This window comes from Lissotriton vulgaris, chromosome 3_1 (genome assembly GCF_964263255.1).
Source record: "Lissotriton vulgaris chromosome 3_1, aLisVul1.2, whole genome shotgun sequence".
In the NCBI taxonomy this organism is placed as follows: domain Eukaryota; kingdom Metazoa; phylum Chordata; class Amphibia; order Caudata; family Salamandridae; genus Lissotriton; species Lissotriton vulgaris.
This window is the reverse complement of record NC_141689.1, coordinates 888816358-888835718: the sequence shown is the minus strand read 5'-3', so window position 1 is coordinate 888835718 and position 19361 is coordinate 888816358. Positions and strand designations below refer to the sequence as shown.

The following is a 19361-nucleotide window of genomic DNA, read 5'->3' as shown; positions in this document are numbered from 1 at the left end:
GGAGTACGCATTATTACTGTCATGGATTTATATACCTGCCTATTCATTGTTTTAGCACTATGGTAGGAATCTACCATCCTTTTACTCTGTTGGTGCTTATAATCATTTATATCTGTTTCTGTCTTATGGTTGTCTCAGCACATCAATTTTACACTAGAATGATGCTGGTTCAATAAGTGCTTATTGAAAACGTCCCCACCGTTTATTCTGTGTATCTCTCAGAGAATAAGTGAGCATGAGTGACTGAGCAAAAAGTACTGTACTGTTTCCTGATGGGACAGAGTGGTCATGTTTGATAGTTGCCAAGAACAATTCTCTCCTTGGTAAGAGAATTTACAGTGGCACTGTGAGCTAGATTGTATAAAGGCAAACATACCCGGTGGGGGTGTCTGGAATAAGTCTGGACACCAATCCCAAAGTCTTTTTTGTCTAAACGGGCAGATCCTATATATGTTTATAGGAACCACACGGCAAAAGAACCACGATTATCCAAATTGGCTAAGGGCAGGCAGAGCTACAGATTTTTTACGTTTTAAAACAAAAAGCGCCTAGAAAGAAATCAAATAAAATGGAAAAATAATAGTTTGTGGCAGACAAAGACCTCAAAATAGTTGCACGCCAACCACAATGGAGTGGAGGTCAGGTACACCAAGTAGGTAGTCCCAATAAAAGGTTTTACCTTCAGACTTATTTTTTAAATGCTGTGAAAGCTTCTTCTGGTCACCCCCACAGCACCTAGCTCCTCAGGGCAGGTTTCTAGGCATAGATCTCTCTTCATTGAGGTCTCACGCAAAGTCGAATGCTCCTTAGTCAGCTCTATAAGCTAATAAAGAGGAAGTTGGAATGTTCTTCGAGGTTTCGGTCCGGGTTGTTAAGAAATCATCAGAGACCATCTTCAGGACTGGAGATATTTCAAGATGATGGGGGACCCTACTCTGTGGCCTAAGTGGTGAAAGCGTATTAAAGAGGAATTAACACAATTAGGGACTATAAAAAAGGTCAGGGCGTTGAACGACCTGACATACGGACAGTGTTTTTGGAATTCGGAGCAAGAAACAGTTGCTTGATACAAGTGCGGTTATTCTTTCACCACATGGTACTTGCTGTGAAATCAGTGAAAATAAATTATTACAGGGAGTGTCTCAAATACAACTTAAATCACACCCTTTTTTATGGTCCCTAATTGTGTGAAGTCATTTTTAACAAGACATCACCAATTGTGCCACAGAGAGGGATCCCCTATCATCTTAAAATATCTACAGTCCTGAAGATGGTCTCACTGATTTGTTAACGACCGGGACCGAAACATCGACGTACATTCCAACTTCATTTGTACTCATTGTTAAATGTGCCATTTAAAGCCTAGTATACTCTTTGACAGGCTTAACCAATGTATATAAGAAATGGTTGTTTGACACATTGCCATATGGCATATGAAGTTAGATATGATTAAGTAATGACCGATGTCAATGTGTTATAAGATTTATTTTTGTGAACCCCTGTTACTGTACATATAAAGATTTATCTTTTTCAATATAAAGACAATTTTAGAACATATACTCCTGCTTTTTGAAATGTTGTTTCTTTAAATATTATTTGAAAATAATCTTCAATTACGCTGTAATGTCAAGTTTTGACATATTCAAACGTTCAGAAACTTACATATCAATGTAATTCCCTTGTTTGACATCCTTGCCTGTCATATTACAATGACCAAAGCCCTCAAGGGAATATTGCGTTGCCCACTTTGGTATGAAAGGGTGCATTTTAGGCATCATTTAAAATGGGTATTTAGAGGAGTTAAATTGACTGAATAGTGAATACCAATGTACAGAACATGTTTTAGGAGAGGAAGAATATACACATTACTTATCTTTAGACGTGGTAAAGTGCACAGAGTTCTAAATCCAACAAGGCTGAGGTGACCATGTGGAAGGATTTTCGACAGTGATGAAAGGTAGTATAAGATATTTAACCATGTTTATACTCCTTTACATTAAATTTATAGATATGCTGAGAGTATTAAAGGAATGGAAAGAAAATTCCAAATCCTTGATGCTTTCCATGAAAATTTGCACAGTGTTTTCCAAAGTCATCCTGACGTGCTTCATAGGGACTGGTTTTGCCAGAGAATTTCCAGCATTTTAGTGAGCTGAAGGGGTGTTTACATGTATGTATTTAAATGCATGGCAGGATGTTATGTGAAAAGAGTGGAGTGTTAAGTTTATAGTAGGGGGTGATTCTGTTGAATTTCCTCATGCAGGTGGGATTTGAAGTTATCCAGCTACGAGAGAATTTCTTATTAGATGCGTGATAGCAGAGCCTACATTGTGGATTTAATTTCATATCTAGGGAGGAACGTTTTGATGTAGTGAAACAGTTACAGCTTGAAACTAGCATTTCTAGTGATCTCTTTGATCTAAAGGTTGAGAGATGCGACTAATATGAAGACAATATTTATATATGCATGTATGTATATGGTGTTTCCATACTGTGAACCAAACCAAAAGGCAGTGGAGAACTGTACATGGTCAAAAACAAGCATAAAGGGAACAAATAAGAGGATACATAGCTGGATTGTGGAACGTTGATGCATTGTGGTGTAATGTGTTTTTAAAGAGATGAGTGTTCAACACTTTCAAAAATTGGAGCAACACTTGGGCGGTTCTGATGGATATTGGAATGTTGTTTCAGATCCTGTTTGCCTAGATGGGAAAGCCTGCTGTCTTGGGTTTTGTTGCACTTGGCCTTTTTGCAGGGTCTTCCTTAAACTTTTTGCCTTTGTCCTAGCCTTTTTTCTGACATGGTGTTGGTGGTTTTAGGACTTTGGGCACTTTAGCACTGCTGTCCAGTGTAAAGTGTATTTGCTCTCTGTGTTACATATGGTAAGATTGGTCTACACCTGTTTGGCCTATTTAATTTACCTGTCAGTCCCTTGTAAAGTTGTGATTCACTGGACGATAGGGTGATGGGTAGCACGGCAAATGATTTTTAAGGGCTGTTCAATCTGATTGTCAGACTGCACATGTTCAGTAATTGTTTTCCAAGGTTGCGCCAACCCCTGTTGGAGTGTGAGTACTCTGATCCCAGGGAAATTGCACGGGAAGCAGACCTCTGGGTGGTTGCCCGAGGTTATGAAGATGCATTGGGGAGTGACCCTAAGAGTAGCGGTTCAGGTTTCTTCCAACTTAGAGTGGTGGGAGAGGTTCAGAGTAGCCCAGCTAGGTCCCCTTATAGTGAGGAGGTTGTAGGGTCTCACATCCTGTCTTGTAGGAGAAGGTGTGAGACTGGGCTGTGTCCTGAAGTGCCCCAACCTTGGTCTCCAGAACTGAATGGTTCCTTAAGGGAAGATCAGGTAGGGAACCTAGTCAGTCCTGATCGACCGTCCATTGATGGGGATCTCCCCGTGCCAGATGAACTAGGAGTGTATGTAAGCAGGCCTCCATCAGTTCTGCTGTCTGGCAGTGCCACTCCTAAGTGGAGGGTGTGGAAGTCCAGATTGAGGGGTGAGAGGGGGAAAGAGTCCCCTGTGGAAGAACCAGTGGGTCAGGGGCCAGCCAGAAAGGCTGAGTCACCAATTAATGACCATGGTGACACCACTTCTGTCCTGGGGGATCTTCATGCACTGTCAGATGGACAGGGGTCGGGAGATCTGCGCCAGGCAGACTGTCACACGACACATGAGTTATGTGTCACCCTTGGGGGGGCATATGTGATCCCCAGGACATCCTGTTTCGACGGGCAATTGTTCAACCCCAGGGTTCCGTCCCTGGGTTGGGAGGCCAGGTTTAGGGTATGCCTGTCCTGGAGGGAAGGACAACTGTAAGCAGTGTCCTGACCTATGTAGCTTCTAGAGGTAACACTCCAGTTGGGAGGGTGCAGGCCATTGGAAGGGGGTGCAGAGGGAGGGAGGCATCACCTCTGACCCCGGTTCGACCTGAGGGTTTAGATCCTAGGTTGGTAGGCCAGTTGCTGGAGAGAGGCTCTGAACTGGTGGGTGAGTTGTGTTCTGAGGTTGCCTCTCATAGGGGGAGAGTGCGGGACCCCAAAAGAAGAGGTGGGGGAGAGAGCCTTGCCCGTGACTTCTGGTCAGCCTGAGGGTGAGGAGCCTAGGTTAGAGGATCAGTGGCAGTTTGGAACTACACTGAGAGGAAGAGTGGAGAATGGTTACTAAGTGCCAGGGGCTGCTGCCCCCCACTCTGTGGATTGGCGAGTACAAGTGACATCTGGGTGGCCTAGGGCCTGGCCCTGCTCGTGAACAACTAGGGAGTACCAGTGGGGTAGCCTAGTTGGTCCTGAGAGTTTTTACAGAGGGAACCACATGGGTTCAGAGTGGCATAGAACTGGAAGGCGTCCCTGCAGTTGCGGGTCCGGGTCCTTGTTCTAGCGCCCAAAGCAGGGAAGCCCATAAAGGTGGTCATTGGTCTACTCTGCATTTTGGCTGGAAGGGGGTTGTGTTGGACTGGGCCCTTTTTGAAGGGTCATCTCTAAAGTGGTATCTCATATACCCAGGGCTGGTAAATTAAATGCTACTGGTAGGCTTGCAGTGCTGGTTGCGCCACCCACCAAAGTAGCCTTTCAAGCCTATCTCAGGCCTCTGCCATTGCAGGGCCTGTGCACGCAGTGTTACTGTCGCTGTGACGTGGCACCTAAAGTGTGAGCCATGTCTGTGACCCCCTTTGACTACATGTCAGTCACCCTTAATGTAGGCCCCAGCTAGCCCTATTGGCAGGGTGCATTGTAGGTAAAAGGTAGGACATGTACCTTAAGTGTGTGACATGTCGTGGTAGTGACAAAAAGCCATTTTTGGTTACTCACTACTATTAGGCTGCCCTCCAATAGGAATGCATTCAGGATTCCCTGATAAGTGTTTCAGTGGTAATTCCTAATATGAGATGAGCAGCGTGGTCAAGTTTAGTATTTTTGGAATGGTAATAATAAATGCTGCGCAATGGTGTGCGCAGATTTATTATAACTATTTTAGAAATGGCACTTTTAGAAGTTGGCATTTTTGGCTGCAATGTGTCTGCCTGCCTGGTGTGAATTGCATGTCTGGCATTTGAGTGACAGCGGGTGGTAAGCTGTGTGTGGCTTCAGGAGGGGTAGGGTGAGTCAGCACTAGGCTGAGTGGGACATATGCATTTGGAGTTGTGGGGGGAGAAGTCCCTGGTCCCTGAAAAAGGTCTGAGCCTAGCCTGTACCATACTGGCTCCGCCACCCTGTGGTGTGTCTGATGACGAGCCCCCACCTGACTAAGGGGAAGAGGAGCCTTGTAAACAAAGTGCTCCAATTCGCCCCGGAGCCAGTTTTGGCTGGTTCCCTAAAACGCTGTACCAGGGCAGACAAAGGAAAGATGGATTATATAAATATAGGGGCTGTGACCACATGATTGCTGTGCTGTTCCTGTACTTGCTGGGGCTTGCTGATGCTGGGGGCCCAGGAGGAACCGCCATGAGGGCTTGCCTCCCTGCTGGAGGGCTCTGTGTGCTGGCCTTCCTGGGCCCAGCGGTTCCCCTTGGACCTTTTGGGAAATCCAGCGCCTCGTGGGCGTTCTGACTCTATTCCTTTGCTCCAGGACAAGAGGAGCATCTTGTTACAATTAGCAGCATTGAGCTGCTACTAAGCAGAGGGAATGCCGACCTGGAGATTCCCCCTGCATTGGGGTAGAAGCGGGAGCCCACCCCGCAATTATGCCTGTTGAAGCGGGTCCCCCCCCCCGCATTTGCATGCTCTTTGACAGGTGCCCACCCCGCGCTTTTGAAGTATTGCGGCCACATTTGTGCTGTTTTATTTAGCGGTTGTCCACCTCGCATGGTGTGCTCGAGCGGGCGCATACCCAGCAATTGCTTTTATTTGTAGAGGTTGCCCACCTAGCAGTTGCTTTAATCTGAATCGGCTGCCCACCCCGCACTTTGCCGAGTGAAGAAAGCCGCTGAGTTTAAAGAAACCAAAAGTCAGATGCATCCGCCTGACTGTGGGTGGAGTCGCGGCTGGAAGGAAGTCCCGAAATCTGCGTTGTCCTGAGTGGGGCCCCCGTGAGCTGTGGGAGCCCATGCATGCTGCCAGAAGAAGAGACGGAGCCTCCAAGCCAGCCCTGGTGAGTGTGGCTGATTGGGAGGACCCAGGGGGAAGCTGCCTGAGGACGGCCAAGCCATGTCTTCCCTGGACCGGAAGCAAGCATCCTGGGACCGGTTTCTGGCTAATCAGCCATCATCAGCCAGGCTAGCTTGAATCCAGTTGCAAAGTGAGCAAGGGACCCACGTCTGGGCATACCCTGCCAACTGGGCATACCCTGCCAACTTGTTGCTGATCAGCCAGAAACCGGTCCTGGGATGCTTGTTTCCGGTCCAGGGAAAACATGGCTTGGCAGTTCGGGCTGGACTGTTCCAAGAGGCACAGGGTCAGACTGATTTGCATATGGCCATGTCTGAACTGGGGTGGCGAAGTGAGCTAAAGAATGATTATGGATTAAACCAAGATCAGTTGACTGGGGGTGAGTGCTTGCAATGTTCAACACTCCGCCCATCATCCCCTTTGGTTTTGCTTTGTTCACCCTAAGTTGGCAGAGTATGTCCAGACGTGGGTCCCTTGTTCACTTTGCCACTGGATTCAAGCTAGCCTGGCTGATGACGGCTGATTAGCCAGAAACCGGCCCCAGGAAGCTTGTTTCCAGTTCAGGGAAGTCGTGGCTTGGCAGCTTGGTCCGGACTGTCCCATGAGGCACAGGGTCAGACTGATTTGCATATGGCCATGTCTGAACTGAGGTGGTGGAGTGAGCTAAAGAATGATGATGGATTAAACCCAAATCAATTGACTGGGGGTGAGTGCTTGCAATGTTCAACACTCCGTCCACCATCCCCTTTGGTTTTCTTTGTGATGGTTCTGACAGTGGCCCAATTTGCCCTTTCATATGTATATAATCCCATGTAAATATTGCCTAGTGGCAGTTGGCACAGTGTATATTGTGTGATTACTATTCTAATGTGTTTTCGATAATACAAAGACTATTTTTATATATAACCTTGGGTGGAGTTTCTTTTTTGGTTTGCCTAGTGTGTTGCTGCTGTGTGTGTGTTGCGCAAACGCTTTACACATTGCCTCTGGGATAAGCCTGACTACTTGTGCCAAGCTACCATGGAGGTGAGCAGGGGTTATCTTCAGTGTGAAGCTCCCTTGCCCTGACTAGAGTGGTGGTTTCTGCCTGGCTTAGGCGCAAGCCCTAGCCAACCAGAAATCCCATTTCTAACAGGTTTTCTTACACTTCTTATGTAGCAACATATTTTGCTGAAGTGACAGTCTTACTAAAATTATTTAGGGCCTGTAATTTAGCAATCTAATAAGGATGGAATTGCCTTCAAGTTATTTGGGAATAGTATAAGGACCACTGTGTTTTGAGGATTTAGTTTCATACATGACATCCTTGAGCTGAAGTCAGATAGGTAATGGGCTATGAGTCAAAGTGACCAGCGTTGTTTCTATTCAGATGCAGATGTGTATCATCTCTGTACTAGTGAAATTCAATGCCTATTTGGTGAAAATCTCACTCAAGAGATTGATATACATATTGAATATTATGGGTGGTAAGACGGAATGTTACGGTACTCGGTATGGAACTGCGCTGGGCACAAATAGAGAACTCTACTTTAATGCATTAAGTTCTGCTGGACAGATGTCTTTTGAACAATTTCATGACTGTCATTTCAGTGCCCATCCTATTACATTGCATGCAAAGCAGGATATTATATAAGATGATATTTAAGTCTTCATATAAGTGAATTCGTCCTAGAAATCAGTTTTTGCCCTAACAAGGTTGTTGGGGACTTGTCTATTATCTTAAGCATGGTGATATCTGTACTGTGATCTGCCCTAAACCCAGTCCTGATAGCTGACTTCCTGATAAGAGTTTCTCCAAATGACTACATACAAATGTCTCTATCGCTCGGGCCAGGAAGGGTAGCACAGTGATGGGTCTGTAGCTATCAAGACTAGTATTATGGCATATATATTAAAAGAGGGTGCACATGGGACCCTTTGAAGGTATCAGAGGAGGAGCTTGCTGCAAGAGTGCAAAAGAGGAAGGATGTTCAACCACAGGGGCAAGAAGGCATATGTGTTTTCTTTGGCTAGGGAAGGAAGTATAAGGTCAGAGAAATAGGTGATCTTGCTTTTTTTCCCACGTCTGATTCTCAATTAGGGGTAAATGAGGCCCGTGTCACAGAAGGCCCTTTCCAGGGTAGTAGAAGGTGTTCTGAGTGGGGATCAATAAAGCCAATGTCCTCCAAGACCCCTTGAAGTTTTACGGTGAAGTGATCAGATAGGTCTTCCCTGTTAGAGGTTTTGGGTGAAGAATCTTTGATGACATATGATTGGTCATGAATGTTTTTGAAAATTTCTATTGATAGTATTGTATAGTTTGGAATAGAGAAACGAGAAGTTTTACTATTTTTACGGAGCTAAGAGTTTAGAAAAAGAATTATGATTCCCCCATCTCCTCTCATGGGTGTGCAATGCATGATCTCTCTCCGAGTTTTAACGTCTTAGTTGAATGAATAGGTGACCCTTTTACGATTGTTGGACTTATTTATAGAGCTCCGTGCGCAGGAAAGGGTTGGCAGTAGGTCTTTTTGACAATTGTTGTGGGCCTAACATTCTTTCCAGTTCAAGTTCTGCTTGCACTCTCGAACATGAAACTGTCTGCGCAGACAAAATACAAATGTTGTTTCTTTTTGCTTCAACACAGCCCTGGCCACTGCAAAAACAAAATGAAGCAAAATAACACAGCCTTACAAAATACAATATGTAACTAAATTACACCTAGGAGCAAACTGGCAACACCTTGGTAGTTTATTTAAGCCGATCCGTCAAGGTATTTTAGTGGATGGGTGTTTGGATTTTGCATGTGTATTTAAGCATAAGGGAAAGTACATAAGAACAGATGCTCACGAACAGTAGCAAAGCTAGAGGAAGATAGAATCATCCAATTGGATTAAAGGATAGGAAGCTCTGTAGAGGTCAAGTCACTGGGCTTGGAGTCAGGAGTGAGGGATTCCCACAAGCACAGTGACCCTCATTAACCAAATAGTGATAAGAGGTCTTAACTGCTTAACATTTTTTTCATCATGATTTAAGGGGCTTTAAATTATCTGAATGCACAATGTAGAGCAGTGCTAAAAAAGCAAAAGTTTACAAGCCTGTCCGACAACGCGCAGCATTGACAGTTTGCAATGAAGAGGGTCATCCTGAAAGCATGCTGGGCAATCCATGCATTCCACTGGCTACTTATCACTTCCCTGGTTAACACACATTGGCCCAGATTTACTGAGGCTAAGCGACGATGCACAGTGACAAAGTCTTACAAGAGTATTTACTATACAACAAAAAAAGGTGTTTTGCACTGAAAGTTCAATTTTCAGAGCATAGAAATTAGCGGTGGGCAGAGCTCACGGAGTTCTATTCCATGGAATTCCGCAGATTTATTTAAAAACTCTGTGCGATTCCGCAGAGTTCCGTGTGCAGCAGAATGTCGCCTGGTCTGGCACACACAGAGGTAGTGTTGACATTATAAGCGTGTGCTCTGTAGTGCCATTGGCAATGAAACCAGGAATGGCAGGGGTATCACGCATGAGGACGCTTGGCTGTTGTCCATGCCATCACCATCCCTCTCTGGGTTTTTGATTCATCTGTTTTCCCTTCTTGGTGCTTGGTTGGAAAAGGTCTATAGACTACTTTATGGATCCCACTCGTGCATCACTGCAGTGAGCGCTGAACCCACTGAGATGCATTACTGGTTAGGGATAAAATCTGAAGCAGCAGAAGACCGGCAAGCCGTTGGGCAAATTTTCTGCCTGTTTTAGAGCCTTGAGAGAGTACTTGCCCTTTCCCTTGACCTAAGATCTTTCCCTTGATCTAAGATATTTGTAGCATAATTGTCCTATTGCTTTCGTTCATGTGGTGCTAAAATGGTCTAAGCCCATTTCTAAATCCGTGTGATGTGGTAGATAAGGCAGTAAGGCACAAGGCACAATGACTGTGCTGATCACCAACTAAATATACACGGTGCATATTGTGTTAAATATGGCAATGCCTATTCATTTAAACACTATAATGTAATATGCTTTACAGTATTCTGGCAAACAAGTTGCTGTGGCAGCGTGGGTCCTTTCATTGCCCCCAAAGGACCCCCCCCCCCCCCACCCGCACGTCTTGCGGTGATGCTTAAATGCAGAGGTACAGCCAACATTAGGAAAAGGTTGCAGCACTTTCATTGAGGTTTTTCAGATTTTTTAATCTCACTCACTTATAAAGAAGGTACCCCAAAATGATACCTTGAGTGGCTTAAAGCAACTCTGGAATAACGCCCTGTACCTACCGCCATTGCTACAGACGTCTATGGAACAAAGATTCCACTATGCCCTTATTGCGCAATAAAGTAAATTCTACTACGAATTATATCAATATACGTCGGCAAGGAATGTCCTCTTGTTTCACTGGCTGCTGCAGCTGCTGCTACCGGCAAAAGGGAGAGTCGTGGGGGTAGATGGGCTACTTGCTGTAGCTCCCTGGGGCCTGTGCTGCTCTTCAGAAGCTGTCTGAGACCTCAGGACGTGGTGGGGCACCGCGAGACTCCACTGGGCTGTAACTGTCTGGTAAAGTTAAATAGATGACACAGCACCGATCGTGCACCAGGCGGGTCTCAGAACCCCTTGAGCCAGGCAGCTTGGGCGCTGCAGCAGCCAGAGCAGCCTCTACAGAGCTAGCGTCACCAAGGTAGTGCAGAGGCGGGCATTGACAGGAGATTTCGTGAGAGCACACTGCACCCCTCGTCCAGCACAGCATTTTCAGGGAAAATTAATAAAACTGCTACCAGGTGGTGGGTGCTGGTAAACTCCGCTACACGGCGGTTGCGGAGTTTGTGCCAAACTCCAAATGTAGCGCAGAGTGGGCAAAATCCGTGAACTCCGCCGGTGAAGCGGAGTTTGCCGCCCACCCCTACCTTTGTGCTGCTTTGCTTCACTTTGTGTTAATTGAAGTTACTAGATGTTTCAAAGAACAAGAGGGCCCCAGTAGTGTGACCCAGGGTAGTTAAGTATTTAGGAAAACACAGGTCAGGGGGAGGCCACTTAGGTCCTCGTATAGCCTAGGCTACTGAGTTATTTTAGAAAGCCTTAGTCAGGTAAAACAAAGTAAATTAGTCCAGGTGGGACTGGTTATGCAATATATGCTGGGACACAAGGTGTGGTATGACATCACATTTATTAACAGCATAAAGGGAATATCATAGTATAATTCTAGTAATAGTTCTGGTGCTCACACAAAAAATGAGAGTGCGTGAAGTGAGGGGTGTTAAATTTACATTGTAGTAATGGAGTTTTGGTTGTAAAGGACCTTTACAACCAAAACTCCATTACTGCAGCTAATTAATTTGAAGTTTTGCATATTAATATTGTTGTTGTCAATGCGATGTAAATTTTAATGTCAATGACTAATATCTGCCGCCAAAGCCTCTCTTAATGCTTTGGGGGTCTGGAATTATCTGAATTGTCACAATTGTAGGGGTGTGGTGGTTTGTAGGTGTATTGCTGCAGTCATTAGCAGTGCTGGTAGGGGCGATGGTTAGTGCAAGCTCCAATGGCCACCTAACGTTGGCCCTGGAACTTTTTTTGAACAAATTAAGCACTGTCAACAGAGGGGATGACACCAGCAGCAGACCAATATTAGTATATATGGCTCTGCACTGTGCTTTCCCCGTCGCGCAATGCAACACATCAGATTAAGTTGTCGTACTGCGTTGCATGAAATTTTTTTTTATCTGGCCTGTTGTGAGATATTACGTGTCGCTTTTCGAAAACTATTTTATTTTGAATGTTCAGTTATAAAATGTTTCAATTTCGCTTGGGTTTTGAGCTCTAGAATACAACACAGGGCAAGAGTAAATTGTAAGGCTATATGCAAATACAAAACAACAGCCAGCCATTCGAGATTCACAAAAGTTATATTTAGATTTGCCATGTCGGGTTTAAACTCTTGGAATCTGAGAAACAATGTGCAATGGAACAGTTCATACAAATGCTAGTAGGACATTCACAGACAAGGAACTGGCACGTGATTATATAATACCAAGGAAAAGCTGTGGACATTCTTTTCCGTCTTGACCGAAATTATGTCTTCCCATGTGAAGTAGAACTAACTGTTTATATGCTTATCGCCAATTGCCTCAAATTCACACACCCTGTGAAGTGAGTACCTTCGATTATTGGAGGTTGGCCTATATCATCAGTGTACGTTCTATATACAGTCAGTATATGTGGATATGCACGTCACATGCTACAGTGTCGGCCAGGCAGAAACAGGATAATAGTCTCCAAATCCCTGTCTAAGCACCCAGATCTTCCTGTCAGCAAGATTAAGCAGCTCAGCAGCAGCAGGGCCCGTGATGAGTGCATTCCGGACAGTGTGAGATTAGACAACTGGTGGTGATGAGGCGCGCTGAGCCCCTCAGCAGAGGGCTGCAGCCTGGGCAGGGGTGGCTAACAGCTTCACCGGTTCTGTTCTACGGGCAGGGGATCTTTTAGAAACAAAATAAGGTTATAGAATCAAGAGAGGGGGTGGGGAAAGCAATATGCTGAACTTCAAGCAGCACGGACAGTACCCCTTCTCATACCGCAGAGAACCCACAGGAATCCGACTCAAGTCAGACATCAGCTATGTGTCCCACTGGGGCTCCATGCACGGCCTGGGTCTCGAGGGCAACTTCGACTATTTTGTGGAGGATGAAGACGAGGAGGAAGAGGAACAAGGAGAGGAAGAGAGAAGATCCTGGCAGGACAATAGGCTCTTCTCACTGGCTTTCACCTGCCCGCTCCTTCCCCAGAGCCACATGCTGAATATCAACGTTGGTGGCACCAGCTACCAGATCGCCTATGTGGTGGCCGCCAACCACCCAAAGACGCGCATAGGGCGTCTGGCCACGTACACGGACCACAAGCGCAAACTGGACTTATGCGATGACTATGCCGCAACAGCAGACGAGTACTTCTTTGACCGGGACCCGGCCGTCTTCCACCACATCTACAACTTCTACCGCACCGGCGTGCTGCACGTGCGCGACGAGCTGTGCCCGCGCAGCTTCATGGAAGAGATCAACTATTGGGGGGTGCGCATCAAGCACACCCCGCGCTGCTGCCGCATCTCCTTTGAGGAGCGCCAGGACGAGCTGAGCGAGCAGCTGAAGGTGCAGCGCGAGCTGCGCGCCGAGATGGAGGAGGAGAGCGAGGAGCTCTTCCGAGACATGACCTATGGCCCGCAGCGCCGGCGTCTCTGGAACCTGATGGAGAAGCCATTTTCCTCCGTCACAGCAAAGGTCATGGCCGTGGCCTCCAGCTTATTCGTGCTCATCTCAATAGTGGCCATGACGCTGAACACGGTGGAGGAGATGCAGCACCACGGGCACCCGGGGGAGCCCCCAGGCCGCCCGTACCTCGAGCAGGTGGAGACCTTATGCATCGCCTTCTTCACGCTGGAATATATACTGCGCCTGGTCTCCACGCCTGACCCGCGTCGCTTCGTACGCAGCGTGCTCAACGCCGTTGACCTCATTGCCATCCTCCCACTGTACCTGCAGCTCGTGCTCGAGTGCTTCACCGGGGACGAGAACCAGGGAGGCAGGAGCCCCGCCCACGAGCAGGAGATTGAAGCCGTGGGCCGGGTGGGCAAGTTAGGGCAGGTCCTGCGCATCATGCGCCTCATGCGCATCTTCCGCATCCTGAAGCTCGCGCGCCACTCCACCGGGCTGCGCGCCTTTGGCTTCACCCTGCGCCAGTGCTACCAGCAGGTGGGCTGCCTGCTGCTCTTCATTGCCATGGGGATCTTCTCCTTCTCGGCCATGGTCTACACTGTGGAGCACGACGTGTCCGGCACCAACTTCACCAGCATCCCTCATGCCTGGTGGTGGGCGGCTGTAAGTATCTGAAAGCGCCAACCTTATGTTCTCTAGCTGATGGGAGTAGATAGAAACCCGACCGTCCCCTTCGCAGACATTTATTAGTTGCTGTAAAGTCGGCATAATTTTCCATTTTCAAAACAGCACTACATCCCAGGAAACCTATTAAACAAGTCATGTCACTGACAACATGTGGTAGCTCAGCATGGTAAAATAGGTTTAAACAATGCTGCCCTTGTGCTTTTAAGCGTGCTCCTCATTTTAAAATAACTTTTTAGGGAGAATTAGTTACTCACTCATTGGATCAGACATCAGGCGTTTTCTCGTCTACTCGGTGATATGCTGAATTATTTACTTAACAGAACTGGTACAAAAATGTGTGTTCTTTTCCGATACCAATGTTGCTACACCAAGGTGTAACCTGTTCATGCATCGGAATATCTAGTTATGCATATTCTTCCTTTTACTTTGTCAGAGTTTGCCAACACATTCCTACTAGAAATTAAAAACGGTGCTTTCTTCTCCAAATACTGCTTATTAAAGAATAACTATGCGTATAAGTAATTAGAAGCAATTTCGATGCCTAGAGTAAGTCATCGCAAATGCACATGTTTATTCCTAGGCCAAATAGAATAAAAAGACAGAATAACAAATCCCAGAATAAATGACACTAACAAACAAAAAAAGGCAGACCTGTGCAATGCCATGTCCCTTTACGGGATAGTAGTATAATTTTGGCCAAAGGACAGGCTTTAGATAGAATGTCCAGCAATGTTGGATAAATCCATGAACAAGGCACTGGTATACATAAAAACAGTAGTGTAGAGGAAGTTGTGTCACAGTGCCGGAGAATTATTAAACATGTTTTTATAGTTTTGAGGAAACCATGCTGTTTCTCTTCAGGGAGCATTGGAGACAGATACAACCGCTGATGCAACAGCATCTAACGAGATTGGCTTTTACTTCACATGGCTTTACCCCTTCTGGTTATAAATAGAAACAGATTTATGATGTGTCCAGGGTATTTGTGCATTGATTGCTAAAAGATATTTAAAAGCTTGAAAGCTCTTTACACACCTTACTGTTATTAACCATACAGGCTAACAACCACAGCAACAATACCACATCCGAACTATGTACATGATTCCACTTTCCTGCTTTTATACATGTATGTGTTTTCGTGTGTTTTTATCATTATTTCTTTTATCTCTCCTCTCCACAGCCCCCCTTAACCTACTCCTTTATCTCCCTTCCCTCCTCGTGCACTTCTTCCTCAGTTGCAGTGCTTTCTTCTGCTGCACCCTCTTTCTCTACATTACTCGGTTTGCATTGCTCATGTGAAAGCAGGTTTGGAGGTATAGGGGCCTATTTACTAAACTTTCACGTAATGCAGGGCAGCAAGCAAAGTTACTGTGTTGCACTACGTGAAAGAAAGAGAGAAGACATGCCCTTATCTGCTAAGATATGACCCACATCTACTCCATCCTTGCAGTGGCGCAGTTTTCAGGCATGTGCCAACCCAGGATCCCTTAAATCATGATGCAAGGGTGTCTGCGTAACATACCTTCCTGCACAAAAACAATCCATCGAGGCATTATCCTGTTTCTATGTGTACTGGAGATTACAGCACTGGTGGAAAGAGGAAAAAAGGAGAAAAAAAGACGCTTGTCCCAGTTACACCATCCTCTGGGAGGTGCGCCTATTTTAGACAATCACATGTTTGCAGACCTTTGTATATCTGGGATTGTGTGATTTCCATGGGTGGATGCACGGGAACAACCATGCTCCACCCATGAAATGCCTTAAAGAAAGAAATGTAATGCAACATTTCTTAACAAAGCCACACAAGGCAGCACAAATTGTACCTTAAATGGATTTGTAGATATCTACTAACATTTTGCATCGTGATTGTGCCACTTTTGTGTGCAGTCATGGTGTAACCTGTTAGCAAATATGGCCCTTCGAATTTCCATATCAAGCAGTGCTGTGGAGAAGACTTTCAGATTGTTCTATGGACCAAAAATGAAGTTCCGAGAGTCCCTCAAAATCACAGGCTGCTTTTGCTACAATTAATACAATCCTAGGACCTTCGGCATCTGTATTCATTCACTCAAAATTGAAGTTCAATGGTTGCAGTTGAACCAATGTCAGTCGCATCACCTCTTATGGCACATTTCAATCCCGACAGCACTTCAATGATGCTACAAGAACCATCAGCAAGCATCTGTGCGCGACAAAAAACACCTCTTTTTGCCATTTTTTCACCTCCATCAGTGACGACACCTGGTGTGGCCCGCACCCACTGCACCCCCTTTCCTACACCGCTGCCCCCATGGCATTTGACACATTACCAAATTTACAACGTTCTGTAAACCTGGGAAGGCGTCAAAAGCCTACGCCTTCCCAGGGGAGGCATGGGGGATGCACAACAAGGAGAAATAACTTTATTTCTTCTTGTTTTTTCCTCTTTCTATATGTGCTGCATTCAGCAGCACACATAGGAGGAAATCGCCTCCATTGATTGGTTTTGTGGAGGAAGGTGTTCCTTCTTGCACAAAAACAATAATTCCCACAACACGGACACCCTTGCCCCATGGTGCAAGGGTGCCTGCATTGGCGCATGGCAGTCAATTGAGCACCAGCACAGGTTAAGAGGACAAAAATGCGCTATATCTGATGGATATGGTGCATTCCATCCCTTTTCTTTTGCCATAGGGCAGCGCATCAGGAAGGCTTGTGGCGCTGCCCCCTAGCAAAAGAATATAAATGAGGCCCTATGTCTTGACCAACTGCATCTGGCATGCCCGAGGGTGGTAGGGCGGATGGAACAGTAACTTAAAAAAAAAGTTAAAGCAACTTACCTGCGAGCGTGACGCAACATTCTCCTCCCCCTCAATGGTCTTCTCCACTTCAGGCAGGCAGGTTCCAAACTGCCTTCACTAGTCTATCACTGCTCTCACAAGCATGAGAACAGTGCTAGGATTGGGGGGAGTGGCCTCACTCGGCACTCCACAACACGCTGGAGGCTTTTGTTTTCTCTAACCTTGCTGTCTTAAGACAGCTAAATTAAAAAGGTTTAAAGTACACGTGTTGCTGGCTGTTGCAAGATAGCCAGCCAAAAAGTAATACGCACTATAAACTGAAACTGCCCTGCTCATTCTGCTACTGTCAATCAGGAGCAGCCCTGCCCCGTCCCGAGGCTCCTATCAGGACCGAATGAAGAAAAATAAAATGATAATGAATTAACTTCATTACCATTTTATTTTTCTCTCTGGTGGCATTTCAGTGGGGTGACGCTTTTCCGCTCAAATGGAGGAACCGCCCCTGGTCTTGACGTCATTAAGGAAGCCGATTCAGAAAAGGGGGTGGTGATGAACAGAGTGTCTGAATTAAGCAGACCACTCTTACCCAGTCCAAAGATCAGGGCTTGATCCATCACCGTTATTTATCTCACTGCACCATCCCAGTTCAGAACCTGGCTATATGCAAATCAGTCTGTCCCTGGCCCAGTGCATCATGGGAACAGGGCAGACTAAACTACCAAGCCAATTCTTCACCTGAAAGGAGACAAGCTACCGGGGACCGGTTTCTGGCATTTCAGCCGTCGTCGGCCCGGCTTGCTTGAATCCTGATGGTGCAGTGAGAAAGGGACTCATGTCTGAGTATACCCTGCGAATAGATGCTGTCAGGCTTGACAGATTACCCAGTCGCACTCTTCTGGGGAAATCAATCCCTTCTATATCAATACAGTTCAAACAATAAAGGTAATTATGAATGTATACCAGGGGAAACTGTTGATTGCACAGGTTTATTCTTCTGGTTCAATAATTCAATCCTTCTCTCAAGGTTAAGCTGTTACATCACAGCTATGTAACGTTTCATCGTCATTCCAATAAACAATTTTTTGTCCACAAAATCAACCATGAACCCAATGCATTTCGTGCTGTCTGCACTTCATCAGGGGAAATACATTTCTGTGGGGTGAAACCAAAATGAAGCGTAATCAATGAAGGGGAAGCAGGCCACAGTCTATTCAAAATGTTAAGGCTACATAATCAAGGGTCAACTGGGATGTGTCTAAAAACATGCTGTCACGTAGGTGAAATTATAAGAATGTAGTGGAAAACAAGTACATGCCCCAAGTGTTGTTAGAAAAGAAAAAGAGAAAACTTACATGTTCTAAAGTTAGTCCGACCTTGTAAGGGCGGTTATCTGTCTTACAGATGCTAACGTGCTGTGATGCTGGCGGCGTTTACATCATTATCGGTTCAGTGCGGTTAAACGCCACGGTGGCGTGTGCCTCGACGCTCGTAAACATAGAGTGAAGGGTACAGGTACAGAGGGTGCTCAATGCCCGTTAAACAAAGATAGAAAGCTGTGCGCAGTAAATGCGGGTCGGTACACGCTGTGTATTACTCACCGGTCTGGCGGTCGGGTGGGACGCGTCGCTGCTCTACTTTCGGAATGGTGTTTACTCGCGCATGCGTGCCGAGCGCGTTATAAGGAAGTGCTCACATAACCCGGAAAAAGACGGGATAAGGGAAATGTAATTCCGTATGTGTAGAATAATATCGGGTAAATAAGGAAAGGAGGAATGAAGAAAGGAAGGTTGACGGTCTATTCAGGGTGTGTTAAATAACATTATCCAACAAAGCTGTTGGTACAAGCAAATAGAGGTAGGCAATGAGTGATCCGGATCGCGGCCATCTTGGAACGGTCAGTGACATATGAACAATTATACAAAAACACTCATAATTGAAATCAAAACATAATCAAAACATGATGCAAAAGTCAAACATGAACAGTGATGATTAAAGTAGATTACATGTGTGTCTAAGGCATGTTTTTTTTTTAAAAGAAAAAGGGAGTGGTGTCAATGTCTCTCATAATGTGGTGGGTTAAGTAGCCTGAGGCAGCTAAGCAAGATTACAAAAAGCTACTAAATTCAAGGCGTTCATTTAACCCCGTGGGGTTGCAGGAATTCAGTTTCTTGATCCAAAATATCTCCCTTTGGAGCAGCCTTTTTTTGTTGTCAGAGCCTTGCCTCACAGGAACAGCACGTTAGCATCTGTAAGACAGATAACCGCCCTTACAAGGTCGGACTAACTTTAGAACATGTAAGTTTTCTCTTTTTCTTTTCTAACAACACTTGGGGCATGTACTTGTTTTCCACTACATTCTTATAATTTCACCTACGTGACAGCATGTTTTTAGACACATCCCAGTTACCCCTTGATTATGTAGCCTTAACATTTTGAATAGACTGTGGCCTGCTTCCCCTTCATTGATTACGCTTCATTTTCGTTTCACCCCACAGAAATGTATTTCCCCTGATGAAGTGCAGACAGCACGAAATGCATTGGGCTCATGGTTGATTTTGTGGACTCATGTCTGAGTAATACCACCCCCTTTTCTGAATCAT

The 19361-nt window shown here is 45.7% G+C and overlaps 1 protein-coding gene across 1 annotated transcript in view; it reads left to right on the top strand.

The window, feature by feature from the left end:
• The first annotated feature begins 12547 nt into the window (after positions 1–12547).
• The window catches only part of KCNV2 (potassium voltage-gated channel modifier subfamily V member 2), a 74882-nt gene continuing 68068 nt past the window's right edge, over positions 12548–19361 (top strand). Inside the window, exon 1 of the mRNA XM_086963581.1 lies at positions 12548–13957. Coding sequence (XP_086819707.1) covers positions 12620–13957 — 1338 coding nt within the window. The 5' untranslated portion in view covers positions 12548–12619. The remainder of the gene's footprint in view (positions 13958–19361) is intronic.